The sequence below is a fragment of the Gopherus evgoodei genome, unplaced genomic scaffold (genome assembly GCF_007399415.2).
Source record: "Gopherus evgoodei ecotype Sinaloan lineage unplaced genomic scaffold, rGopEvg1_v1.p scaffold_39_arrow_ctg1, whole genome shotgun sequence".
NCBI lineage: Eukaryota > Metazoa > Chordata > Testudines > Testudinidae > Gopherus > Gopherus evgoodei.
In genome coordinates, this window is record NW_022060060.1 from 214,506 (window position 1) to 236,719 (window position 22,214).

Below are 22,214 nucleotides of genomic sequence, written 5' to 3' on the forward strand. Positions count from 1 at the left end.
GGCCCCCCCAGCTCTAACCCACTAGACCCCACTGCCCTCCCAGAGCTGAGGAGAGAGCCCAGGAGTCCTGGCTCCCAGCCCTGTTCTCTGACCCACTTGCCCCAGCTCCCCTCCCAGAGCTTGGGAGAGAACCCAGGAGTCCTGGCTTCCAGCCCCCTGGTCTGACCCCCTAGCTCTCACTCCCCTCCCAGAGCTTGGGAGAGAACCCAGGAGTCCTGGCTTCCAGCCCCCTGCTCTGACCCCCTAGCTTTCACTCCCCTTCCAGAGCTTGGGAGAGAATCCAGGAGTCCTGGCTTCCGACCCCCTCCCCCAATACCAGACCCCACTCCCCTGCCAGAGTTGGGGAGAGAGCCCAAGAGTCCTACTCCTCTCTCTATAAAGTTTTCTTCTCTAAAGGGCTCATTCTGACGGAGCCCCACTAGCTCACCAGTACTCACCCCACTAGCAGCCACTTTCCTCTAATTTACTCACCAAATTCTCAGCCATGGTGGGTCGCGGCCCAGCACTGTAGACCGGGGAGTTGTGTCCCTGCATCCACTGAGGTCTGTGTCAGTCGGATTGTTCATCTGAGGTTTCTTTGCCTGTTGGGCATCCCCTCTTCTTCCTCCAAATGGTCACCAAAGATAATTATAGGTTGTTATCGCTCAGTGACGCCCACGCAGGAGCTGTCAGTGTTGAAGCTGGCGAGGAGGTGTGAAAATTGGATTGGATGGGGGCAAACACTGGGGTGAAAAAACAACTGTCACTTGTCTCAACTTCCCCTTTTCGGCCCCTATTGGTCGTTTGCTGCGTCTCACCAGAGATTTGGTCACGGAGTCTGCAGACCTCTGAAAAGATTGAAGTCTCTGGGGGGTGAGGGTGAGGCCTTTTAGAGAACCTGCCATGGGGTGCATGTGTGTGAAGAACCAGCCTTTACTGCTGTCCTGGAACCAAGGACAGAACCCAGGAGTTCGGGCTCCCAGCCCCACCATTCTAAGCCACAAGACCCCAGTCCCTTCCCAGAGCCAAGGCCAGAACCCAGGAGTTCTGGCTCCCAGCCCTGCCCCGTTCTAACGGTAGGTCTGGGATAGACTGATCCTGGAAAGGGAAGAATAGTGAGATGATAGCTATTCAAATGTTTCCTTGCAGCATATCTCTCTGTATGCATCACAAGCTCTTAAAGGACTGAGTGATCTAGTGGGTTTGTGTGTGTAGGGGGTTAGGAGCCAGGACTCCTGGGGTCTATCTGTGACTCTGGGAAGGAGCGGGGTGTGGTGGAATGGAGAGGTGAGCGGGCTGACGGCCAGGGGTCCTGGGTTTTATGCCAAGCTCTGTAGAACCCCTTCTGAGGTTGGAGTCCCACCATTTTTTGGGTTTAGGATCTCAGTTCTGAACGTCCTCACTTGCTTTTCTCTCAGACAGAGCTCCTGCAAGCCCCCTCTGTGTTCCCTTTGTTCCCCTGTTATGACGATGTAGCTGGGGACCCCACTTGTAAGCTGACTGTAGCCTGCCTAGCTGCTATTTCCTGAAGCCCGTGGACATCAAGTGGAATTCTGGCAGAGTGACCAACGGGATCAAGACTTCCCAGCCACGGCACAGAGCAGTGGCAGGGCCTTCATCCTCGTCAGCCAGCTCACCGCCCCTTCCTGAGGCCTGGCACACAACACCTGCCAGTGCAGTGTGGAGCACACCCCATCCCGTAAAATGATAGATGTGGAGATCACGATTGGCGAGCTATGTTGGGGTGCCAGAGAATGAGGAAAGGACTGAGGCAGAAGGGTGCACTAAAGTGTCAGAGGGAGTGGGGGAGATAGAATGATAAAGTCCATGGAAGGGAGGATAGAGAAGAAAAGGGATGGATGTATGGATGGACAGAGACGAGGGAAAGATGGAGAGAGTGAAAGAGAGGGAAGGATGGTACGGAGCATGGGCTAGGTGGATGGGCAAATGGAGATACAGAAGTATGGATGGAAACAAGGCGGGATAGCTGGAGAGATGACATAGACAGAGTGATAGAGAGATGGAATGGTGCCGAGGGAAGGAAGGAGGGAAAGGTAAATCTTTCCTCTCTCTATTGTCAGTCAGGACTTGAGCACATTGTGCTCGGTGCCGTACAAATGCAATTGATTCATGATTCTGAGCTGGTATCCATTTTGTCTCTCTGCTGCCAGTATTTGAGGCTCTTATTCATGCTGAGGTTTGCCTCCTGGGCCCCTCCTGTGAGCGCAACACCATGGAGAAGCAGCTGGAGGTGGTTTGCCTCCTCCTGAGATTCAGCCCAGGGGCAGCCAAAGTGGAATGTCTGGTGAACGGCGAGAAGAGGAATCTTCCCACCACGGACTTCTCTATTGGGAACGCCACAAACGGCACCTACGTGGGCCAGAGGCAAGTGAACATCACCAGGGAGAGCTGGGAGCAGGGGGACATCTACACCTGTGTAGTGACCCACTCAGTGAGGGGAACGGAGTACTCCATGCACGACACCAGCGAGTGCTTGGGTGAGGGGCTGTGGCCGTGCACGGTGGGGTGGGATGAAGGGTTACCTGGAAACCAGCCTCTTACTGTGCCCAGATCCCAGGGTGACATAGAAATACAATTGAGAGATGGATACTAGGAGTGGGTGGGAGAGGGATGGATGGGTGCAGTGAAAGATATGCAGGCTGGATGGATAGAGAGCTAGATAGTGTGGATAGAAGGAGGAATGACTGGAAGGGAACATGGATGTGACGGCTGGGTAGAAAGACAGGTCTGATGGATGGATGGAGAAAGGGGATATGTGTACGTGAATAATTAGTAATAAAGAGCTGGAGGTCTGCACAGGAAAGTGTATATGGAGAGATAGAAAGTGCTACGGGATTGTCAATAGCTAGAAAGAGGCTTTTTTTCAATGATTTCTATCTTTCTTCCTTCTAACATCCCATGAAATTGAGGCTCACAAATTAGGGGACTGACAGTACCCCTCTAAGAGGGGAGGGATAGCTCAGTGGTTTGAGCATTGGCCTGCTAAACCCAGGGTTGTGAATTCAATCCTTGAGGGGGCCATTTAGGGAACTAGGGTAAAAAATCTGTCTGGGGATTAGTCCTGCTTTGAGCAGGGGGTTGGATCAGATGACCTTCTTAGGTCCCTTCCAACCCTGTTATTCTATGATTCTGTAACACCCGTCACTGTAGTATCCTTCATGGTGCAGGGAGTTCATGGAGTCTTCTGCTCTTCTTTCCCTATTGAAACAAGTCCTTTGTATTTCTGAGCCTGCCTCAGTGACTCCATCTGTCTCTGTCACCGAGCCGTCTTACGATGACCTGATTGGGGAGACAGCCTGTGTGACGTGCTGGGTTATAGCTTGGTAGATGTTCAGGTGGCTTGGGAAGTGATGAGAAAGCCAGCTCTGATGCAGAGACAGGAAACCTGGAACAAAGCAATGGGATCCCGAGCGTCATCAGCACCCACGAAATAAGCTTGGAGTAATGGAAGAGCAGGACCAAGTTCACTTGCAAAGTGACACCTCCTTCTTTTGGAGAAGTCACCCAGGATATGCCACTCATGGACACAAGTGAGTACGTCCGCGTGTAACTCCCAACTCCCTGTGTGAACTCAGCCAAAGTCACTTTACTCTCGCTCTGTGCCCAAGCCTGCAAAGTGGGGATAAGGGTCCTTTGTTTCTCTCAGCTGGTGTCTGTTTCTGGAACAGGGGCTCTCTTTCACGTCCCTTCGCTGGCTCGCAGGAGGGGGTTGTGGTCTCAGTCTGGGCCGGTAGACACCACCACAATAATAGTCAGGCTGCATGTTCTCAGACCAGCTTCTGCCATGGAAAATGAAGGCCTTGCAATTCACTAGACTCCAGTAGGGAGGCGAGGCAATAGAGGAGGATCTGGTGGATATTTCCTGGGTCTTTCAAAGTGGTGATTCAGCCGGGGCCCTCAGAAGAGGTGATGAGGGACAGAAGATAGAAAGTAGGGTTAAGATGGTCCATCAAAGGTAGATTCATTGAGTCTGAGGCCAGAAGGGATCATCAGGTCATCTAGTCAGACCTCATGTTTCCCTGGCCAGAGTATTTCACTCATTTATCCCTTCGTCGAGCTCAGTAACATATCTTTGACTAACGCTTCATCTAGAGACACGTCCCGTCTGGATTGGAACCCCTCAGGAGATGGAGAATCCACCACTTCTCTTGATAGTTTGTTCTAATGGTTTTCTTCTCATATTGTTGCCTTACAACGAATTTGAACGTGTCTGGTTTCAGTTTCCGGCCATTGGTTCTTGTTCTGCCTTTTCTGCTAGATTAGAGAACTTTTTAGTACAGGGTTTCTCAAAGCGGGGTCGCAGCTTGTGTAGGGAAAGCCCCTGGTTGGCCGGGCCCGTGTGTTTACCTGCCCCATCTACAGGTCTGGCTGATCGTGGCTCCCACTGGCCGTGGATTGCTGTTCCAGACCAATGGGAGCTGCTGGACGCGGCTGCCAGTAAGTCGCTTGGCCCATGCTGCTTCCAGCAGCCCCCATTGGCCCGGAGCAGGATCCACAGCCAGTGAGAGCCGCGATCGGCGGGACCTGCAGATGGGGCAGGTAAACACACCGGCCCAGCCCGCCAGGGGCTTTCCCTACACAAGCGGCGACCCCTGTTTGAGAAACCCTGTTTTAGTACCTGATGTTTTATCCCCGGGAAGGTATTCATACACTATTCAAGTCACATCTTCAGTTTACCCTGAACTGAATCAATATAGCTCCTTAAATCTCTCATTTACAGCTACTGAATCATCACTGAGGCTCTTCTATGAGCCCTTTTCAATTTTTCAAAGCACAAAGTTGTGAAACAGGTGCAAAAAATCTAGAAATGTTAATAAATGTTGGGCTGCTTTTATTTGCTTCCTGGTTTGTGAGTCAGGAACAAAGGGAGTGAGTGGGGATCATGTTTTCAGACTTTTCTTTACAGCCAGTGGGGCTAGACCCTAAATGAAAGCTGAGATTCCATGGTCATAGCATAAGCTGTGGATTTAAGGAAAAACAGCAAATACCATAATAATATGGCCAAGGTTGGCCACCCCTCACATGTTCCACCAAGGGACTAAGAGGAGACATATTCCATCCCTGGGAGAGAAATTAGCTTCATCTCACATCTCTGTCCCTTCCAGCCTACCCTGCCCATGTGCCTACTGTCTCAGCCACTGTCTCCTGCCTGGATTCAGAGGAAACTCCAGGGAAGAAAGATTTCCACACATTCCTCCGTGACGTCACTGGATTCTTCCCGGCAGACGTCAACCTCTGCTGGGAGCACAACAGCTCCATAGTCCCTGCCTCCCACTACAGCAGTGTCCCTGTGTCAGATCTGGTGAGGCCTACTCCACTCAGAGCATCTTGAGAGTCTCCAGGCCCACGGGGGAAGGAGAAGCAGGGCCCCAGTATTTCTGCCTGGTGTGGCACATGACGCTGAATGAAACGGTGAAGGTGAAGGCGAAGCCACAGAATTGTGAGTTGAAGCTTCCAAAGGGCGACGAGAGGGTTGTTCATCCCAATATGGCCAGGGCCCCCCATTACTCCCAGGGGCTAGTGAGGGAGCTAGCACCAGTTCAGGCTTCAATGCTGGGGTTTCCAAAGGGATTCACGCTCTCAACTCTCACATCGGCTTGCAGTGAGAGTTGTGGTCACAACCCTGAGGGACTTTGGGAGACCAGCAGCCAGAATATCACTGGGGTGAAATATAAAGAGCACCTTCTGCCTGTGTAGGGGAAGGGGTTTAGGGGATGTGAGTTGTGTCCTGAGCTCTGGATGCAGGATCTAGTAGTGCCAGCAGGGGGCTGGGAGCCAGGACTGCTGGGTTCTATCCCCAGCTGTGGGAGGGGAGTGGGGGCTAGTGGTTAGAGCATGGGGGAAAGGAGTCAGGAATTACCATGGGCAGGTCGTTTCTCCTCTCTGTGTCCCAGCTGTCATCTCTGCCATCTTCGTTGGGCTCGTGAATTTGAGACTGGAAGGACCCTGATTTGAGCAAACATGGCAGGTCTGTCCCCTGCCGTGATTTCACCAATGGGTCTTTCTCCCATGGGAGCCAGAGGCCTTCAGATCTGCTCATGGGACCCAGAGACCCAAATAATAATAATGGGACCCAGAAATCCCAATCCCGGGGTGTGTTGGAAAACCTCAGTCATTATTCTTGATGCCCCATGAGATGAGGATCGTGCCCCTTCCATCAGGGAAGCCAGTGCCCTATTTCCCACCCCAATGATCCTCGGGCCCTTCCCAAACAGCCCCTCGGCTTTGTTCCCCTGAGGCAGAGGTACTTATTTATCAGCTGGTGCCTCCTGAGTATTGGCTCATTCCAGCCCTCAACGTTGCCTCCTGCCCCTAACCAGGTAGCAGCAACTGTAATCAACACCCACTGAAGATGTCTCTCCTTCTGCCTTCCCTGGAGGACCTCTACATAGCGCAGAACGCCACCATCAGTTGTTTGGTGAGCGGCATGTAGACCCCAGCAACCTGGAGGTGTCCTGGAACCGGGGTAGCGGGGGCCCATGGCCGTGGTCTCCAGGGATCCGGTGCTGCAGGAAGATGGTACCTACAGTGCAACCAGCATCCTGCGGGTGTGCGTGGAGGAGTGGCAGGCGGGGGAGGAGTTCACCTGCACCATGAAACACCGAGACATCCCGTCGGCCATTGTCAAGACCATCCGCAAGATTCAAGGTTAGAACTCAGCCTTTCCCCTGTAGGGGGCACTTGCCCCAATCTGCCTGGCTCAGGGTGTAGGGAATGGGACATGGATCCTTTTGTCTCTAGGGGTCACCAGCTCTGATCCGGTTTCAGGTCAGTGAGACTGGGTGTTACACATTTGTGTGTGGGATGAAATGTGCAAATTAATGAGAGAGAAGGGGATGGAGAGTCAGGACTCCTGGGTTCTTTTTCCAGCTCTGGGGGCAGAGTGTGTGTGTGGGGGTCTAGTGGGTTATAGCAGGGGGGTTGTGTCAGGGTTGGCAGCCAGGACTCCTGGTTCTCATCCCTCTCCAATAACCCTTTGGTGTTTCCTTGTGGCAGGATCTATCCATCCATTCTATCCTCTGCTGTACTTGTGTCTGTTTCCCCCTCTTTACTAGCTGTCCATTTTCCTGCCCACTTGCAAATCTCTCTCTCTGCACTGTGTCTGTTTATCCATATTTCGGTTGGCAATATCTGAGTTTGTCTGTTCTCCCTTTTGCAATCCTGTCCATCCGTCCAACATCTGCAATGTCATCTGTCTATATTAGCTTCTACAACATCCATCCATCCTCATGCAGTGTCATGAGTCTAGCTGTCCATCCCTGTCCACAGAGAGGCTGGGAGGGGATATTTTGGCACAAAAGGATTATATCCGGGATGCTCAGAGGGGTGAGATGCCCAACTCCCCTTGGAATTATGAATTTATTTCAGTGGCAACTAACTGCCTAAGAGTCCTTTAAAGACCCCAGCCCAAGTGGCTTGTCTCTGGTCACACTGCAGATCAGTGGGAGAGATGGGAATAGAGCCCTGTTTTCCCATCTCCAACTTGCATCTTAACCATCGCATCTGTCTAGCAATGTAGCCCTGGCTGCTATGGCGTCAGAACCACTAGCAGATGCGTCCTCACCTGACCACATAAGATGCAGAGGCAGAGCCCCCAGGAATCTGATGTTATGTCTGCAGGGAGCTAGGCATCAGGGTGAGACTGAGTTAGGATCTTTCATTGCCACGAGCTCCGTCCCCATTGTCCCTGGATGTGTGACCAGGGGGGTGGTGACCAGGGAAAGTGATTTCACTTCTGAGTACGGCACTGGGGAGACTGACACTGGAATACAGCATCCGGTTCTGGGGTGAACCTGCAGCAGTGGTCAGAAGCAGTAACGACATGTTGGGAATCATTAGGAAAGGGACAGATAATAAGACAGCAAATACCACATTGCCTCTGTATAAATCCACGGCACGCCCACACCTTGACTGCTGTGCACAGTTCTGGTCACCCCATCGCCAAAGAGATAGAACAGAAATAGAGAAGGTTCAGAGAAGGGCAACAGAAATGATCAGGGCTATGGAACAGCTTCCATATGAGAAGAGATTAAAGCGGCTGGGACTGTTCATCTAGGGAGACAACTGGGGGGATTTTACAGAGGTCGATAAACTCATGACTCGTGTGACAAAAGGAAGTGTTATTTACTCCTTCACATAACACAAGAACCATGGTTCACCCAATGAAATTAAATGGCCACAGGTTTACAGCAATCACACAACAGAGTCAAGCTGTGGAACTTGTTGACTAAGGATGTTGTGAAGTCCAGAAGCATAACTGGGTTCAAAAAAGAATTTGATAAATTCGTGGAGAATAGGTCCATCAATGACTATTAGCCAAGCAGGTCATTGATGCAACCTTATGTTCTTGGTGTCCCTAAGCCTCTTATGGTCAGATGCTGGGACTGTATGACAGTGGATTAATCATTTGACCATTGTCCCATTCTGGCCATTCCATCTGATGCATCTGGTATCTGCCACTGTTGGAAGACAGGATACTGGAGTAGCTGGACAATTGGTCCCATGCACTGTGGCCATTCTCTTGTCCAATATTCAAAAAGAAGGTTGAAAAATTGGAGAGGGTGCAAAAGAGAGCTAGAAAAATGATTAGAGGGCTGGAGAAAATACCTTCCAGTGAGAGATTGGAGAAGCTGAATCAGCTGAGCTTATGAAAGAGACATTCAAGAGTTGGCTTCAATGATATGTATAAGTACCTGCATGGAGAGTGACTGGGGTCCCTGGGGGGCCATGCTGAGATCACACAATCGGGGCAAATTGCAAAGAATGGGGCAGCCAATCCCCCCAGACTGGTGGTTATCCTGATAAATTCATCAGACTAGAAACAAAACAGCTTCTAAAATACCTTACTGGTTACCCAGAAGACAGAAATACAGCTTCCTTAGAGTAACCCAGCCTTGAGCTCCCACCCAGACAGGATGAGGATTACTGAAAATCTTGTTCATCATATAAAAGTTCTGTCAGTCCCAAAGGATTGGAGACATTACCCACCAGGTCAATGAGTATTTCAGATCTTACCCAAACAGTCAATTCTTATGAAGTAAGTTACAATTTATTAGAAAAGATAAGAGTGAGAGAGTGAGTACTGGTTAAAAGACACATACATAAAGGTAGGACTTGAGTTCTTAGGTCAGTTTCATAGCAGAGGTGGTTGGCTTCAGAGTTGCAAAGAGTCCCTTGAACGAGTTTTTCAGGTTATAGTCCAGGGTTTCTCAAACAGGGGTTGCTGCTTGTGTGGGGAAAGCCCCTGGTGGGCCGGGCCAGTGTGTTTACTTGCCCCGTCCACAGGTCTGGCCCATTGCGGCTCCCGCCGGGCACGGATTGCTGCTCCGGGCCAACGGGAGCTGCTGGAAGTGGCAGTCAGTAAGTCCCTTGGCCCATGCCGCTTCCCACAGCCCCCATTGGCCTGGAGCAGCAATCCGTGGCCAGTGGGAGCCGCGATTGGCCGGACCTGCAGATGGGACAGGTAAACACACCATCCTGGCCTGGCCCGCTGGGGGCTTTCTGTACACAAGCAGCGACCTCTGTTTGAGAAACCCTGTTATAGTCCAATGTCTTTGGTGGCAATTCGGCGGGAATCCTCTGGATGGCCCTGGCTATCACAGCTCTGGGGAAATGCTTTGGGCAACTTCTTAACTTCTGCTGGGCTTATGAGCATCATCACTAATGAGCGAGTTTCCCATCAAGATTGACTCAGCAGTGATCAATGAATGAGAATCAAGAGTCTATTATCAATTCCAATCATTTATCACTGAGAAATCAATAATCAGGGATTGGCTATTTCTGGTCAGTACCTAGTGATCTGTAATTAATGCTGAGTAGCCATTAATCTGCAATTGATTATCAATAATCAATTCTCACAGATCAGTAATGAATGTTAATCAAGGATCAAGCATCAACCATTAATAAGCTACTAGTAATTATTAACTGACCATAATCATTTATCCATAATCAGCAATGAATGATCAATGACCAAAAAGGAATGATCACTAATTAAGAAGCCAGAACAAATGTTCAAGGACCAATGAGCGTCAATCACTAACCACTCAGCCATGATCACTAAGGATCCGTAGTGGGGCCCAGATGCACAAAGGGCCATAGCAGCCTGTGAAGCCGGTTCTGTGGTGGGGACACGGTGCTGGGACCTGGAACCAGAAGCAGAATCGGCTTAGACAGCCGTGTCTCCCCAGGGAGTTGGTGTGCGGCACCCGCTGGGCAGTGGCCATTCCCTGAGGCAGTTTGACAAGGCCGGTGTCTCTGTCTGGAATTTGAGCTCCAGCTCAACGCAGAGACTCTGGCAGGATGCAGGCGTGACTGGACCAGGTCCATGGCCCAGGCTACACAGCAGGACAGGCTAGATGGTCCCAAAGGACCCTTCTGGCCTTGCTCTTCCAGCGTAGGATGCTGCCCATGAGAGCAACGCCGGGTCCAACGGCACTGGCCGAACCACTCTGCTCTCTGTGTCCCACAGGTGCGGTGAGTGCCCGGCTCTGGGCTCCTAGGAGGTGTACAGCATTGCTTCATCCTCTTCATTCCCTCCCTCCATCATCAGCCCTCCCAGGCTCCTGCCCTCTCTCCAGACCCCTGGAGGGACAAAGTTCCACAGCAACTCAGAGGGCACGACAACGGCCACTGAAGGGTCTGAACTTTGCAGAGCCCAGAGCAGGGAGGGCAGAGTCCTTCCCTGGACGTCCCCAAGGGCAGCCCATGCTGGAACTTGAACTCAGCCCCATTCCCCTCCATCCTCCAACCCCATCCCATGGCAAGGACTGGATTTCCTTGTGCGCGTGTGTGTGCGTGCGTGCACACGCATCTGTGTCCCAAGTTCTGGTCAACCTGGAATCTGTCAATGGCGAAGAGTCTCATTGGCTCCTTTCTTTAACTTGCAACTTACACAGGAATTTTGAGTTTGATCCAGAATAAAATGAGTTCAAAACTGGTAGCTGCATTTCAGGATGGGTTTTGGGAGATTTTACCAAGGAGAATGTAAGCCACAGGTATCTATCTACACAACTGTCCATCCTCATACATACACATCTTTCTTTCTTTCTTTCTTTCTTTCTTTCTTTCTTTCTTTCTTTCTTTCTTTCTTTCTTTCTTTCTCATGCATGCCACCCTATCTGACCAATGGCTTTCTCTGCCCCAGAGATCTCCCCTTCCTGCCCATCCGTCCCAGCCTGTATAGGCTGAGGGACGAGGCCCCAGTTCTCTGGGTTTGTAGCTAGACCCCTATCTCCCATTGGGGCCAGTTCAGCGGGCACCTGTCATTTTATTCCCCATGCCCGGAAGCACCCCTACAGACATGACATGCCCCTGTGGAGGGCATCAGGGGTCCCTGAAAGTCCGGGATGGAGGTTATGAATGAGATGGAGCCTGATTTGTTTATGTATTTATTTATTTATTTATTTATTGTCACTCAGTGCACACAATAAAAGTCACAGACACATACCACCCACAAAAATCCCAGTGAAAAGCTAAATATGCAACATACAGCATGACAGACACAACTCTGGCTATGGTCCTGCCCCAGGGCGGGGGGCTGGCTGGCACAGGGGGTGGGGAAGGGAAGTGAGGCCTTTCCTCTCTAGGGGCGCTGGCTCTGATCCAGCCCCAGAGCAGGGACTGTTGGGCTCAGGAGGGTGGGAAGTGGGAGAAGGGTTGTTCCCTTGCTAGCGGCGCTGGTTCCCTGCATGATACAAGTTGTCCAGTCTTAGCCAGGCTCCGAGCAGGGCAGCATCCCTAGTGGCTGAGGGCTGATTAGGCCATGTGGAGTGAGGTCCTGTCTCCCCCCCCTGAGGGGTCTCCCAGGGGCACAGCGCTGGCGGGGGGCATCTGTGGGACTCAGAGTGGTGTCACCAATGGAGCCAGAAGCCCCGAACCCTTGTCTCTGGGCAGATGGGAGGAGCAGCTTCTACACCACGCGCTGGATCACGTTCTTGTACTCGGGGCCACTCGCCTTCTTCAGCTGCACCAGGGTGGAGAAAAACCACTTCACCTGCAGTGGGGCAGAGAGAGGAAGGGTGAGAGGGGTCAGTGCTGGGGGGAGCTGCTCTGTCTGTCTGTGTCATTCCTTCCTGCTTTTCTGTCTGTGTCTCATTCATTCAGTCTCTGTCTTATTCACCCATTCTCCTTTCTCCTTCATTCCTCTCTTCTTTCTTTCCCCTCCACGCTGCCCTCTACTGTGCTAAAGGCGTTAATTCCTTCATTCCTACGTTTGTTCTCTCTCTCACCTTGAACAGGGTCACGGTGGCGCTGTAGCACACGCTCAAGAGGAAGAGGGTGATGAAGACCGAGATGCTTGACCAGAGTCCATCCAGCTCCTCATCCTCGTCCTCGCTGCAAAACTCACCAGACACGATCACCTCTGTTGAGGAGAGAGAAAGAGACATCAGCTCGGACTCAGCCACTGTGACAGAGAGAGCTCGGACTGTGCGTCCAGCACCAACCTGCCTATCCCCTTCTCTACCAATCCTTCCATCCCTCCCCCATTCCCGCTCCAGACACATCCAGCCATCCATCCTCACACACCCCTCCACCAATCCATCCATGACCACACACCCCTCCACACATCCATTTCTAGATACAACCATCCATCCATGACCACACACCCCTCCACCCATCCATTTCTAGATACAACCATCCATCTATCCCGACACACCCCTCCATCCATCCGTCCATCCATGACCAAACACCCCTCCATCTATCCATCTCTAGATATAACCATCCATCCATCCCCACACTTCCCTCCACCCATCCATCCATGACCACACACCCCTCCACACATCCATTTCTAGATACAACCATCCCTCCATCCATCTGTCCATCCATGACCACACAGCCCTCCACCCATCCGTTTCTAGATACAACCATCCATCCATGACCACACACCCCTCCACCCATCCGTTTCTAGATACAACCATCCATCCATGACCACACACCGCTCCACCCATCCATTTCTACATACAACCATCCACCTATCCCCACACACCCCTCCATCCATCCGTCCATCCATGACAAAACACCCCTCCATCTATCCATCTGTAGATGTAACCATCCATCCATCCCCACACATCAATCCACCCATCCATCCATGACCACACACCCCTCCACACATCCATTTCTAGATACAACCATCCCTCCATCCATCTGTCCATCCATGACCACACACCCCTCCATCTATCCATTTCTGGATATCATCCATCCATCCCTACACACCCCTCCACCCATCTATCTCTAGACACAACCCTCCATTCATCAAACCATCCATTACACACATCTTCACTTGCTCTTTCCCTTTGCACACCCTCTCTCTCCCTCCATTCCCACAAGAAAGGTGGCTCAGGATCCCTTAGAGGGTAAATTCATAGGTGTATGTGAGGTGCCAGGATGGGGCCACAACAGAGGAGCCCGCTAAAGACCAGGATGACTGGATTTCACACGTGTACCTCTATGACACTGGTCCCAATGTACCTAAACACTCAGGAGTCACTTCTGATGGAACACAGCAACCTCTGGGGCTGTTTATTTGGGGCTCCCTTGGGTGGCACTGGGACGGTGGCATCTGGTGGCTGTTTATAGAGGTGGTCTCTCAGCCGGCACTGAGATGTGCCCCCTTTGGGGTGGCACACAGGGGCTGTTTAGATAGGGACCCTTTGCCTAAATGCCAAGCTGTAGCTGGCATGGGGTGTGCTGATCACTGTTGCTTTGATGAACGGAGTCATGAGTAATTTAATGATTGGGAGGCTCATGTTTATCTCTCAGAGGAAAGATGGTGCCCCCTGTATCACAGCACCCCTAGCATAGCAGTGGGGGCATTGAGGTCAGCTCTGACTGTGAGGGGAGATCACCCCATACTGAGCCCACTGGCTTCTGGGTGATGCAGGTCTCACTAGCCAGGTAAAGGGGGCTCCGAGGATTTGGTTGGAGTTGGTAGCTGCTTCTTAGACGTGGGTGAGGTATCCCCATATAAACTGACTCCCGCATACCCCACCCCAGAGTAAAACATAGCCCAGTGCCGGGGGAGGGGTCCGTGAATAACCAGACGCCATGTTCCACCCCAGAGAGGACACAGCTCAGCACAGGGTGAGAGATTCTGTAACACCTGTCCCAGAGACAGCTGCATCTTAGAGCTGGCTGCGAGTGGAGGGAGAACAGGCTGCGTGGCTGCCTCTGGGTGCATGTCTGTGTCTCTCTGTGTTGTGTGTCTCTCTGTGTGTACAAACACGACAGCTCAGGTGGGAGGGTCCCTGGGTCATGCCACGTTACAGGTGTGTCCATCTGTACCAGATCTCTCTCTCTCTATCTCTTTCTCAGCAACCTCCCCACTCCCTTACTGTGTGTGCCCCTGCGCTGCCCCAGGATAACAGCATCCGGCGAAGTGAGTATTCACCCAGGAAAGCTCACGCTCCAATATGTCTGTTAGTCTGTAAGGTGCCACAGGACTCTCTGCTGCTTTTACAGCCCTAACACTGCCGCTGCTGCTACCCACCCTTTGGCACCACGTGCTGAGCGCTGGGCTTGGCACTGGTGTGGTCAAGCCCTGCGCTCGCCCATCCAGCCCTGAGGCTGACACACACACACACGGGTGCATGTGGGTGCCCTGTTGGGGCTACGTAGGAGATGGGGCTCATGTGCGGGGCCATAGATGAGTCTGCCTCCTCTGTCCTACCCCCATGTCACCAGCCCTAGTGAGACTTTAGGTGAGTCCCTGCTTAGTGTCTGCTCCAGATAACAGCCCTACTAGTGCTGCTGCTTTGCGAGCACTGGGTGCCAGAAGCTGATCCCTGGTGTGGGGTGTTTGCTGTCTGTTGCACTATGACCCCCTCCCCAGCTACCACGGAGGGATGGGGTGGAGAGAGACCCCTTAGTTTCTTAGCTAGCAGGGGAGGTGTATGTAGGGGTCAGGGAATTTGAGTTGCCCTCCCTCCACTGATTCTGTCTCAAAATTCTCCCTGCTCCTCTCTGGGGTGGGATGGGATGTGGGGTAAATGTTGACCCTGACACGGCACCCCTCTGGGCATGCACAGGTTTGAGCCTAGAGGGCCTTGTCTCACTGGGATCCTAGAGATTGCTTAGCCATCCATCCATCCATCCATGCTGATCCATAAACATCCATATATCCCCATATCTTCCATCCATCCCTCCTGATCTGTACCATCCATCCATCCTTCCTCATCCATAAACATCCATCCATCCCTATATCTTCCATCCATCCTTCCTGATCTGTGCCATCCATCTATCCCTCCTCATTCATAAACATCCGTCCATCCCTATATCTTCCATCCATCCCTCCTGATCTGTACCATCCATCCATTCTTCCTCATCCACAAACATCCATCCATCCCTATATCTTCCATCCATCCCTCCTGATCTGTACCATCCATCCATCCATCCATCCTTCGTCATCCATAAATACCCATCCATCCCTATATCTTCCATCCATCCCTCCTGATCTGTACCATCCGTCCATCTTTCCTCATCCATAAACATTCATCCATCCCTATATCTTCCATCCATCCTTCCTGATCTGTACCATCCATCCATCCTTCCTCATCCATAAACACCCATCCATCCCTATATCTTCCATCCATCCCTCCTGATCTGTACCATCCATCCATCCTTCCTCATCCATAAACATACATCCATCCCTGTATCTTCCATCCATCCCTCCTGATCTGTACCATCCATCTGTCCTTCCTCATCCATAAACATCCATCTAACCCTATATCTGTATCTTCCACCATCCATACAGATCTGTACCCACCCATCCATTCTTGTTTCTAACCATCCATCCAATGTGCAGTCCATTATTCAATCCGTCCATCCTCATCCCTCACCGTCCACCCAGGCAAGCCCATCTATCTATCTATCTATCTATCTATCTATCTATCTATCTATCTATCTATCTATCTATCTATCTATCTATCTATCTATCTATCTATCTATCTATCTATCTATCCTTTTCAGTATACATCCACCCCATCCCTCTATCACCATCGGTACTCATTGACTCTCATCCATCCATTGCCATCTATCCTTTCCCAAACATGCGTAGTCAGCCATTATATTTAGCCATCCTTTCATCCTCATCTCTCACTCACTCACTATGTGTAACAACCCCTTCATCCAGGCACCTGCCCATCCCCATTGGTAGCAGTCCAGTGCCATATGTGACTACCAATCCACCACCGTTCATGTATACATCCATTCATCCCCATCTCCACCCATCCATCTATCACACTCCATCCATTTATTCATCCATCACTCCTTCAGAAAGTGTGCCCATCCAACATTCGCCATCCATCCATCTATGCCCCCCAACACACCCCTCTATCCATCCATCCACCCTTCTGCAGATCCCCAGGGATTTTTTCTATCCCTTGACATCTATTTATCCATTGGCATCCACCCTCTTTGAACCATCCAACCATTAATCCCTGTGTACAGTGCAGTCTTGTAGCAGGCACACTGGGTGGGACACGCAGGACACCTGGCTTCTGTTTCTAGCTCTGTCATTGACATGCTCGATAATTTTGGGCAGGACTCTCCCCCTTCTGATACCTCTGTTCTCTTCCTCCTCTTTCTCTATTTAGGCTGTGAGAAGGACTGTCTCCTGCTGTCTGTGCTGTGCCCATCCCAACAGGGTCCTGGTCTCATTTGGGGATATAGGGGTTTATTTAATCCAAATAATGATCTCCCTATTTCTCTCTTGCTGCTTGTGATATCTCAGTGTATTTGTCCTGCCATCTGAAGTATGTATCCATTTAATCATCTCTCTGAACACCTGGCCTTCCAACTGAGATTGGCTTGAATGTGTCTGTTCCTCTGCAGTATGTCTGTAACTGTGCATCTACCCCCTTCTCCATCACTGTTTCCATGGTGTGTATGTACTTGTGCATGTATTCATCCTTCCTTCCATGGCCCATATATCTACCCGTCCTTCCTTCCACGGCATAGGCCCACATATCTATCCATCCTTCCTTTCGTGGCATGGACCCACATATCTACCCATCCTTCCTTCCGTGGCAACTACTCATATTTCCTTTCATGGCATCAACCCATGTATCTCCCCATCCATCCATGGTATATATGTATCCACCCATACAGGATCTGGGAATTGGCATCCCCAGCCTTATAGCATCTCAGTTTCTCCCAGCCTGCAACCTGGGACCTCGTCCACCTTGGGCGACTCGCAGATTTCACCCAGTCACACCACAAGAAGGAGACCTGGGTGTGAGCTCAGACTAGTTCCATTTATTCACTTGTTGTCATGCAGGGCACAGAGATTATTTACAGGAAGCTGTACTGGACAGTGCTAGCAGTGGGGCTGGGAGGAGCCTTCTTCATTTACCAGAGATTTTGCTGATGCTGCGTTGGGTGAACTTCAATGAGAGGGCTTCGTGGGTGACCATGCAGGTGTAGGTGTCCCCTCTGTTCCAGCTGGCCTTGCTGACTTTCAGCTTGCTGTAGAGGAAGAAGTTCGAGTCGCTGGCTCCATCCTTCATGGGCGGGGTGGTGATGTAGTTGGTCTCCTTTTCACCTTCATGGTTCTTCATCCACTGCACCGAGATGTCCTCGGGGAAGAAGCCCCGCACCAGGCAGGTGACACTGACAGAGTCTCCTTTGCTGCTCAGCTCTTCACTGTGGGGGTGCAGGAGGTAGACGCCCGGGGCGGAGTGCTTGCCTTCAGTGAGTGGGGATGGAGGACAGAGATGAGCCATGCACATTACTCATCTGGGGCAGATGGGGAGAAGGATGGTATGTGTGTGTATGTGTGTGTGTGTGGGAGTAGGAAGATCCCCTCTCTCTTCCAGGATGGAGAGGCTGGGGACTGGGAGCTGGTATCTCTGGAGCACAACGTGAGGGTGGGGATTTGGGGATGCAAAAGGACTCAGGGGCCAGGATCCCAGGTTGTTGGGGGTTGGGGCTTCCCCATAAGGAGCATCCCTCCATGCTGGGTCCTGGGACTGAGTCTCTCCCCTTAGAGACCCTCCTCTCCTCTTACCTGGCTTCTTGGAGATCGATTTGATGAGGGGCGAGATCAGGTCCGAGTGCTCCACTTTGCAAGTGAAGGTCTCGCCGGCCTCCCAGTCCCGGGTGAAGATGGGCATGGAGCTGGAGGCGGTGAAGGTGTTGTTGAACTGCTCAGTGAGGGTCAGGGGATCAGGGATAATGGACCCTGGCTTCTCCCGGGACCAGACCACCTGGAGGCCGGAGTCGCTAGGCAGGTTGACCACCAGGCAGGTGAGCATGGGGCTCTGGGCCACGTACAGGGCGGCAGGAGATGGGGGCACCAGGAAGACCTGGATGTTGCTGGGAGATGTTGTTTCTTCTGGGGACAGGAGAGTCCAGGTCAGCTGCTAGGCCTGGTCTCCCCTGCCAAGCCCATCCCAGTCTCCCCTCACTCCCTGTCCTCTACAGAGCCCATCCCAGTCTCCTCTCACACCCTGTCTTCTACTAAGCCCATCCCAGTCTCACATGTTCCCCTCCCCCCTCCATCCCTTCCTGTGTCCCCCTCGCCTCTCCAGACAGCCCGTCCCTGCTCAGCGTCACCTTCGCACTTGCGGGCGTGGGCCTGCTTTTTGCTCCCAGTGCCCGGGTGGGACACCTGGCAGGTGTACGTCTTGCCCTCCAGCCACACATCCTGGGAGACGCTGGCATTGCTGCGGGTGATGAAGGTGCGGCCGTCGGCGTCCTTCTTGGCAGGGGCAGTGTCCCCGTGAAGTAACCCGGGCTCGCCGTTAACCAGCCATTCCACCTTCAAAGGCTCAGGGTAGAAGCCGGAGATGAAGCAGAGCAGCTGGATGGCACCTGGCTTGGTGGTGCAGGAGGAGTGGAGGACGTGCACCTCGGGGGCTTGGGGCTCAGCAGGGATGGGCTCTGGGAGAAGGGTGATGGGTTAGTTGCTGTACAGATCCCTCCTGAGTTGCCTCGCCCCCGGCTCCCTGCAGCACAGCGCCCCCTGCTGATCCCTCCCCGCTCCCTGCAGCACAGCGCCCCCTGCTGAACCCCCGGCTCCCTGCAGCACAGCGCCCCCCACTGAGCCCTCCCCGCTCCCTGCTGCACAGCACCCCCTGATGAGCCCTCCCCGCTCCCTGCTGCAAAGCGCCCCCTGCTGAGCTCTCCCTGCTCCCTGCAGCACAGCGCCTCCTGCTGAGCCCTCCCCACTCCCTGCAGCACAGCGCCCCCTGCTGAGCCCTCCCCACTCCCTGCTGCACAACGCCCCCTGCTGAGCCCTCCCTGCTCCCTGCAGCACAGCGCCCCCTGCTGAGCCCTCCCTGCTCCCTGCAGCACAGCGCCCCCTGCTGAGCCCCTGGCTCCCTGCAGCACAGCGCCCCCTGCTGAGCCCTCCCCGCTCCCTGCAGCACAGCGCCCCCTGCTGAGCCCTCCCTGCTCCCTGCAGCACAGTGCCCCCTGCTGAGCCCCTGGCTCCCTGCAGCACAACGCCCCCTGCTGAGCCCTCCCCATTTCCTGCTGCACAGCGCCCCCTGCTGAGCCCCCGGTTCCCTGCAGCACAGCGCCCCCTGCTGAGCCCCCCGCTCCCTGCAGCACAGCGCCCCCTGCTGAGCCCCCCGCTCCCTGCAGCACAGCGCCCCCTGCTGAGCCCCCTGCTCCCTGCAGCATAGCGCCCCCTATTGAGTCCCCAGCCCTGCTATCTGCACCCAACACCATCTACCTGTCCCCATTCCCTCCCATCGCTCTGTGGTGTCTCTCTCCACCCACCCACCCCTGCGACTCCACTGGCTCACAGCACTAGCAGGCGCCCATCCTCTCTCCCTGCAGCAGTCACCAGAGCAGGGTCCTGCGAGACCCCCCAGCCCTTCCCACCCCCCTCCCTCCCCAGGCCGCGCCGCGCTTTCCCTACTTGGGATTTCCTTGGAGATGCTGGAGCGGGTGGGCTGGTGCTCTACGGTGCATCGATAGGTGTTAGACTCCCAGCTGCTGGCCGGGACGGTGACCTGGCTGCTGAGCGAGTAGAGGCCGCTGGAAGGTTGCAGCACGGAGGGATAGGTCCTCACGCCCGAGGAGCCGACATTTGGGCTCCATGTCACGGTGACCGGCTCGGGGAAGTAGCCTTTGGCCAGGCAGCCGAAGGTGACCTGGGAGGTGGTGACATCGCTGGTGCAGGAGGTCAGGGGGAAGACAGATGGTGCCGTGGCACTAACTGCAAAGGGAGAGAGAGCGAGGCCATAAGACACAGCCCCACTGAGCCCTGCCCCACTCTGTGCAGACCAGGCCCTAGATTGACACTGGGGCCAGCACTCAATGCCGGGGGAGAATGCCCCTAGTGAGCCCCACGCTGCTCCATTCTCACAGCACAGTTTGGGGTGAGACTGTTGACAGCTGCAAGGTCTTAGTAATGTCTGTGCTGCCACCCGTCTTCCAGGTTGTGTCACAGACTGAGCAGGATCAGGGCCCCCAGTTCTCTTGGTGCTAAATAGACCCTGTTGTACTAGCGATTTTAGCTTGGGAACGAATATTAAATGTTATATTCTCATTAGCCTTCTAGATGGTAACAACAATGGCCACTGCTGGCTCGTAAGCATTTCTATGGCTCAAACACACGTGGTTAGATATCCTCAGAAAGACTGGGACTGTCAATTGAACCCGGGACATATGGACCTTTGGGTTAGAGTTCGGGTTATAATTATACGTGGGGAGGAGGATTAAGGGTTAGCGGTTAGGGTCAGGTGCTGGGGATAAGGGCTATAGGTTGCAAAGATGGAATTATGGGCGATGGTTTAATGGTTTGGGTCAATATTTAATGTGTTGTGATTGTATTTCTAGAAAATTTTGCAGCCATTCAAGCTTCAAATACCAACCAGTTCTGCTGCCATTTCCCAGAGGGAGTTAGTGAGACTCTTGGGTCCTACCCCAAGGGTCAGTTTGCGACAATGACTCATATTTCTGAGGCTGGGATGCTTGATACCCAACTGGAGACACAGAAACCCTAGTGCTCAGAGAGTCAAGGTGGGAGGTTTGGGTTAGAGCTGGGGTTATGGTTAGGGGTATAATTGGTTGTTAGTACTTGTATCACAGTGGTCTAGAAAACCCAGTCTAGGATTAGGTCTCATTGTGCCAGGAACTTTACAGAGAAATAACAATGAGGACTCTACTGATCCCAGGACCATTGCAGCCTGTGCAATCTAAAGTCAGAGTTTGGGGGATAAGGTTGGGACGTTGGGGTTAGGGGTTGGGTTTGAAGAGAGGGTCAGAGTTGGGGGTCAGAGTTAGGGAGGAGGGCCGTGGTTAAGGATGAAGATTGGACTCTAGGGAAAGGATGAGGATTAGGGTGTTGAGGTGAAGGAATGGGTGCATCTGTCGAGGTTAAGATGCTGGGGTTAGGGTCATGGTTAGGGAGCTAGGACAGAGTTGGGGGTCTAAGTAGTTGGGTTTAAGGTTTGGTTTAGGGTCATAGTTCTGGGGTTAGGGTAAAAAACCTTCCCTCCCCCAAACTCAGTAGTCGACTGGTTATCACCATCCCTAGCTCACGACCTTTCTAGCCAGGTTCCCACTCAAGAAACCACTCAGATTCGAACCAGTTGGGATGAAGATTTTCTGGACACTTTCCCAAACTCTGTGGGAGAAATCTCCCAAGAATTCCAGCTGCCTCACTTTCTAGATGCCCAAAGCTGAAGCGCCTTTGGGAGCACTTACCGGGGTCTGCATCTCCAGTGGGCTTTAGCTGGAGACGTCAGAGCTTGTCCCCCGGAAAGGAAGCCCAACGCGTCTCCAGCTGAGTGCGCTGCAAAAACGGAGCCATCTCAACTCAAAGGCCAAGTTAGGAAGTTGACCCCTGAGCTGTTGCTTCTGAGCTGCCAGTTATGTCCAGCCCCAGGCAGCCGAGCTCACATCTAGGTGTGCTGGGAATCCCCCCGCCCGGCTCTCAGCATGGAGCATGAGGGCAGAGCTGGTGGAAGGAGGCAGGGCCGGCTCAGGGAGACGCGTTCCTGCACTCGGTGAGTTCAGGGGTTACCTCTGACAAGGGACATGCCAAAGGGGAAATTTGTGCCTCAGTTTAGAAAGATTTTGTTTGCAAATATTTATTACTGGGCTAAAGATAGGAGACAATAAAATCCCCTTAAAAGTATTCAGCTATTCCCCTGATTGTCTAGTTGCAGCCCCCCAACTCTGAGCACCCCACGTCTGCAAATGGCCCTCAGTCCTGACCCACAGCCTCTGCTAGCCAAGACCTGGGGTCCCCCCCCCACTCAGCC

At 52.8% G+C, this 22,214-nt stretch overlaps 1 pseudogene and 1 gene segment (V, D, J or C); one reads left to right on the plus strand and one right to left on the minus strand.

Annotated features, from left to right (window-relative positions):
• The first annotated feature begins 1,683 nt into the window (after positions 1-1,683).
• LOC115642206 lies at positions 1,684-6,653 on the plus strand (annotated as a pseudogene).
• A 5,031-nt stretch (positions 6,654-11,684) lies between these two features.
• LOC115642207 lies at positions 11,685-21,989 on the minus strand. The segment is given in 7 exon segments: positions 11,685-11,992; positions 12,228-12,361; positions 17,348-17,680; positions 18,002-18,328; positions 18,550-18,876; positions 19,862-20,161; positions 21,974-21,989. Coding segments are annotated over 7 exon segments (1,521 nt in total).
• Positions 21,990-22,214: the final 225 nt, after the last annotated feature.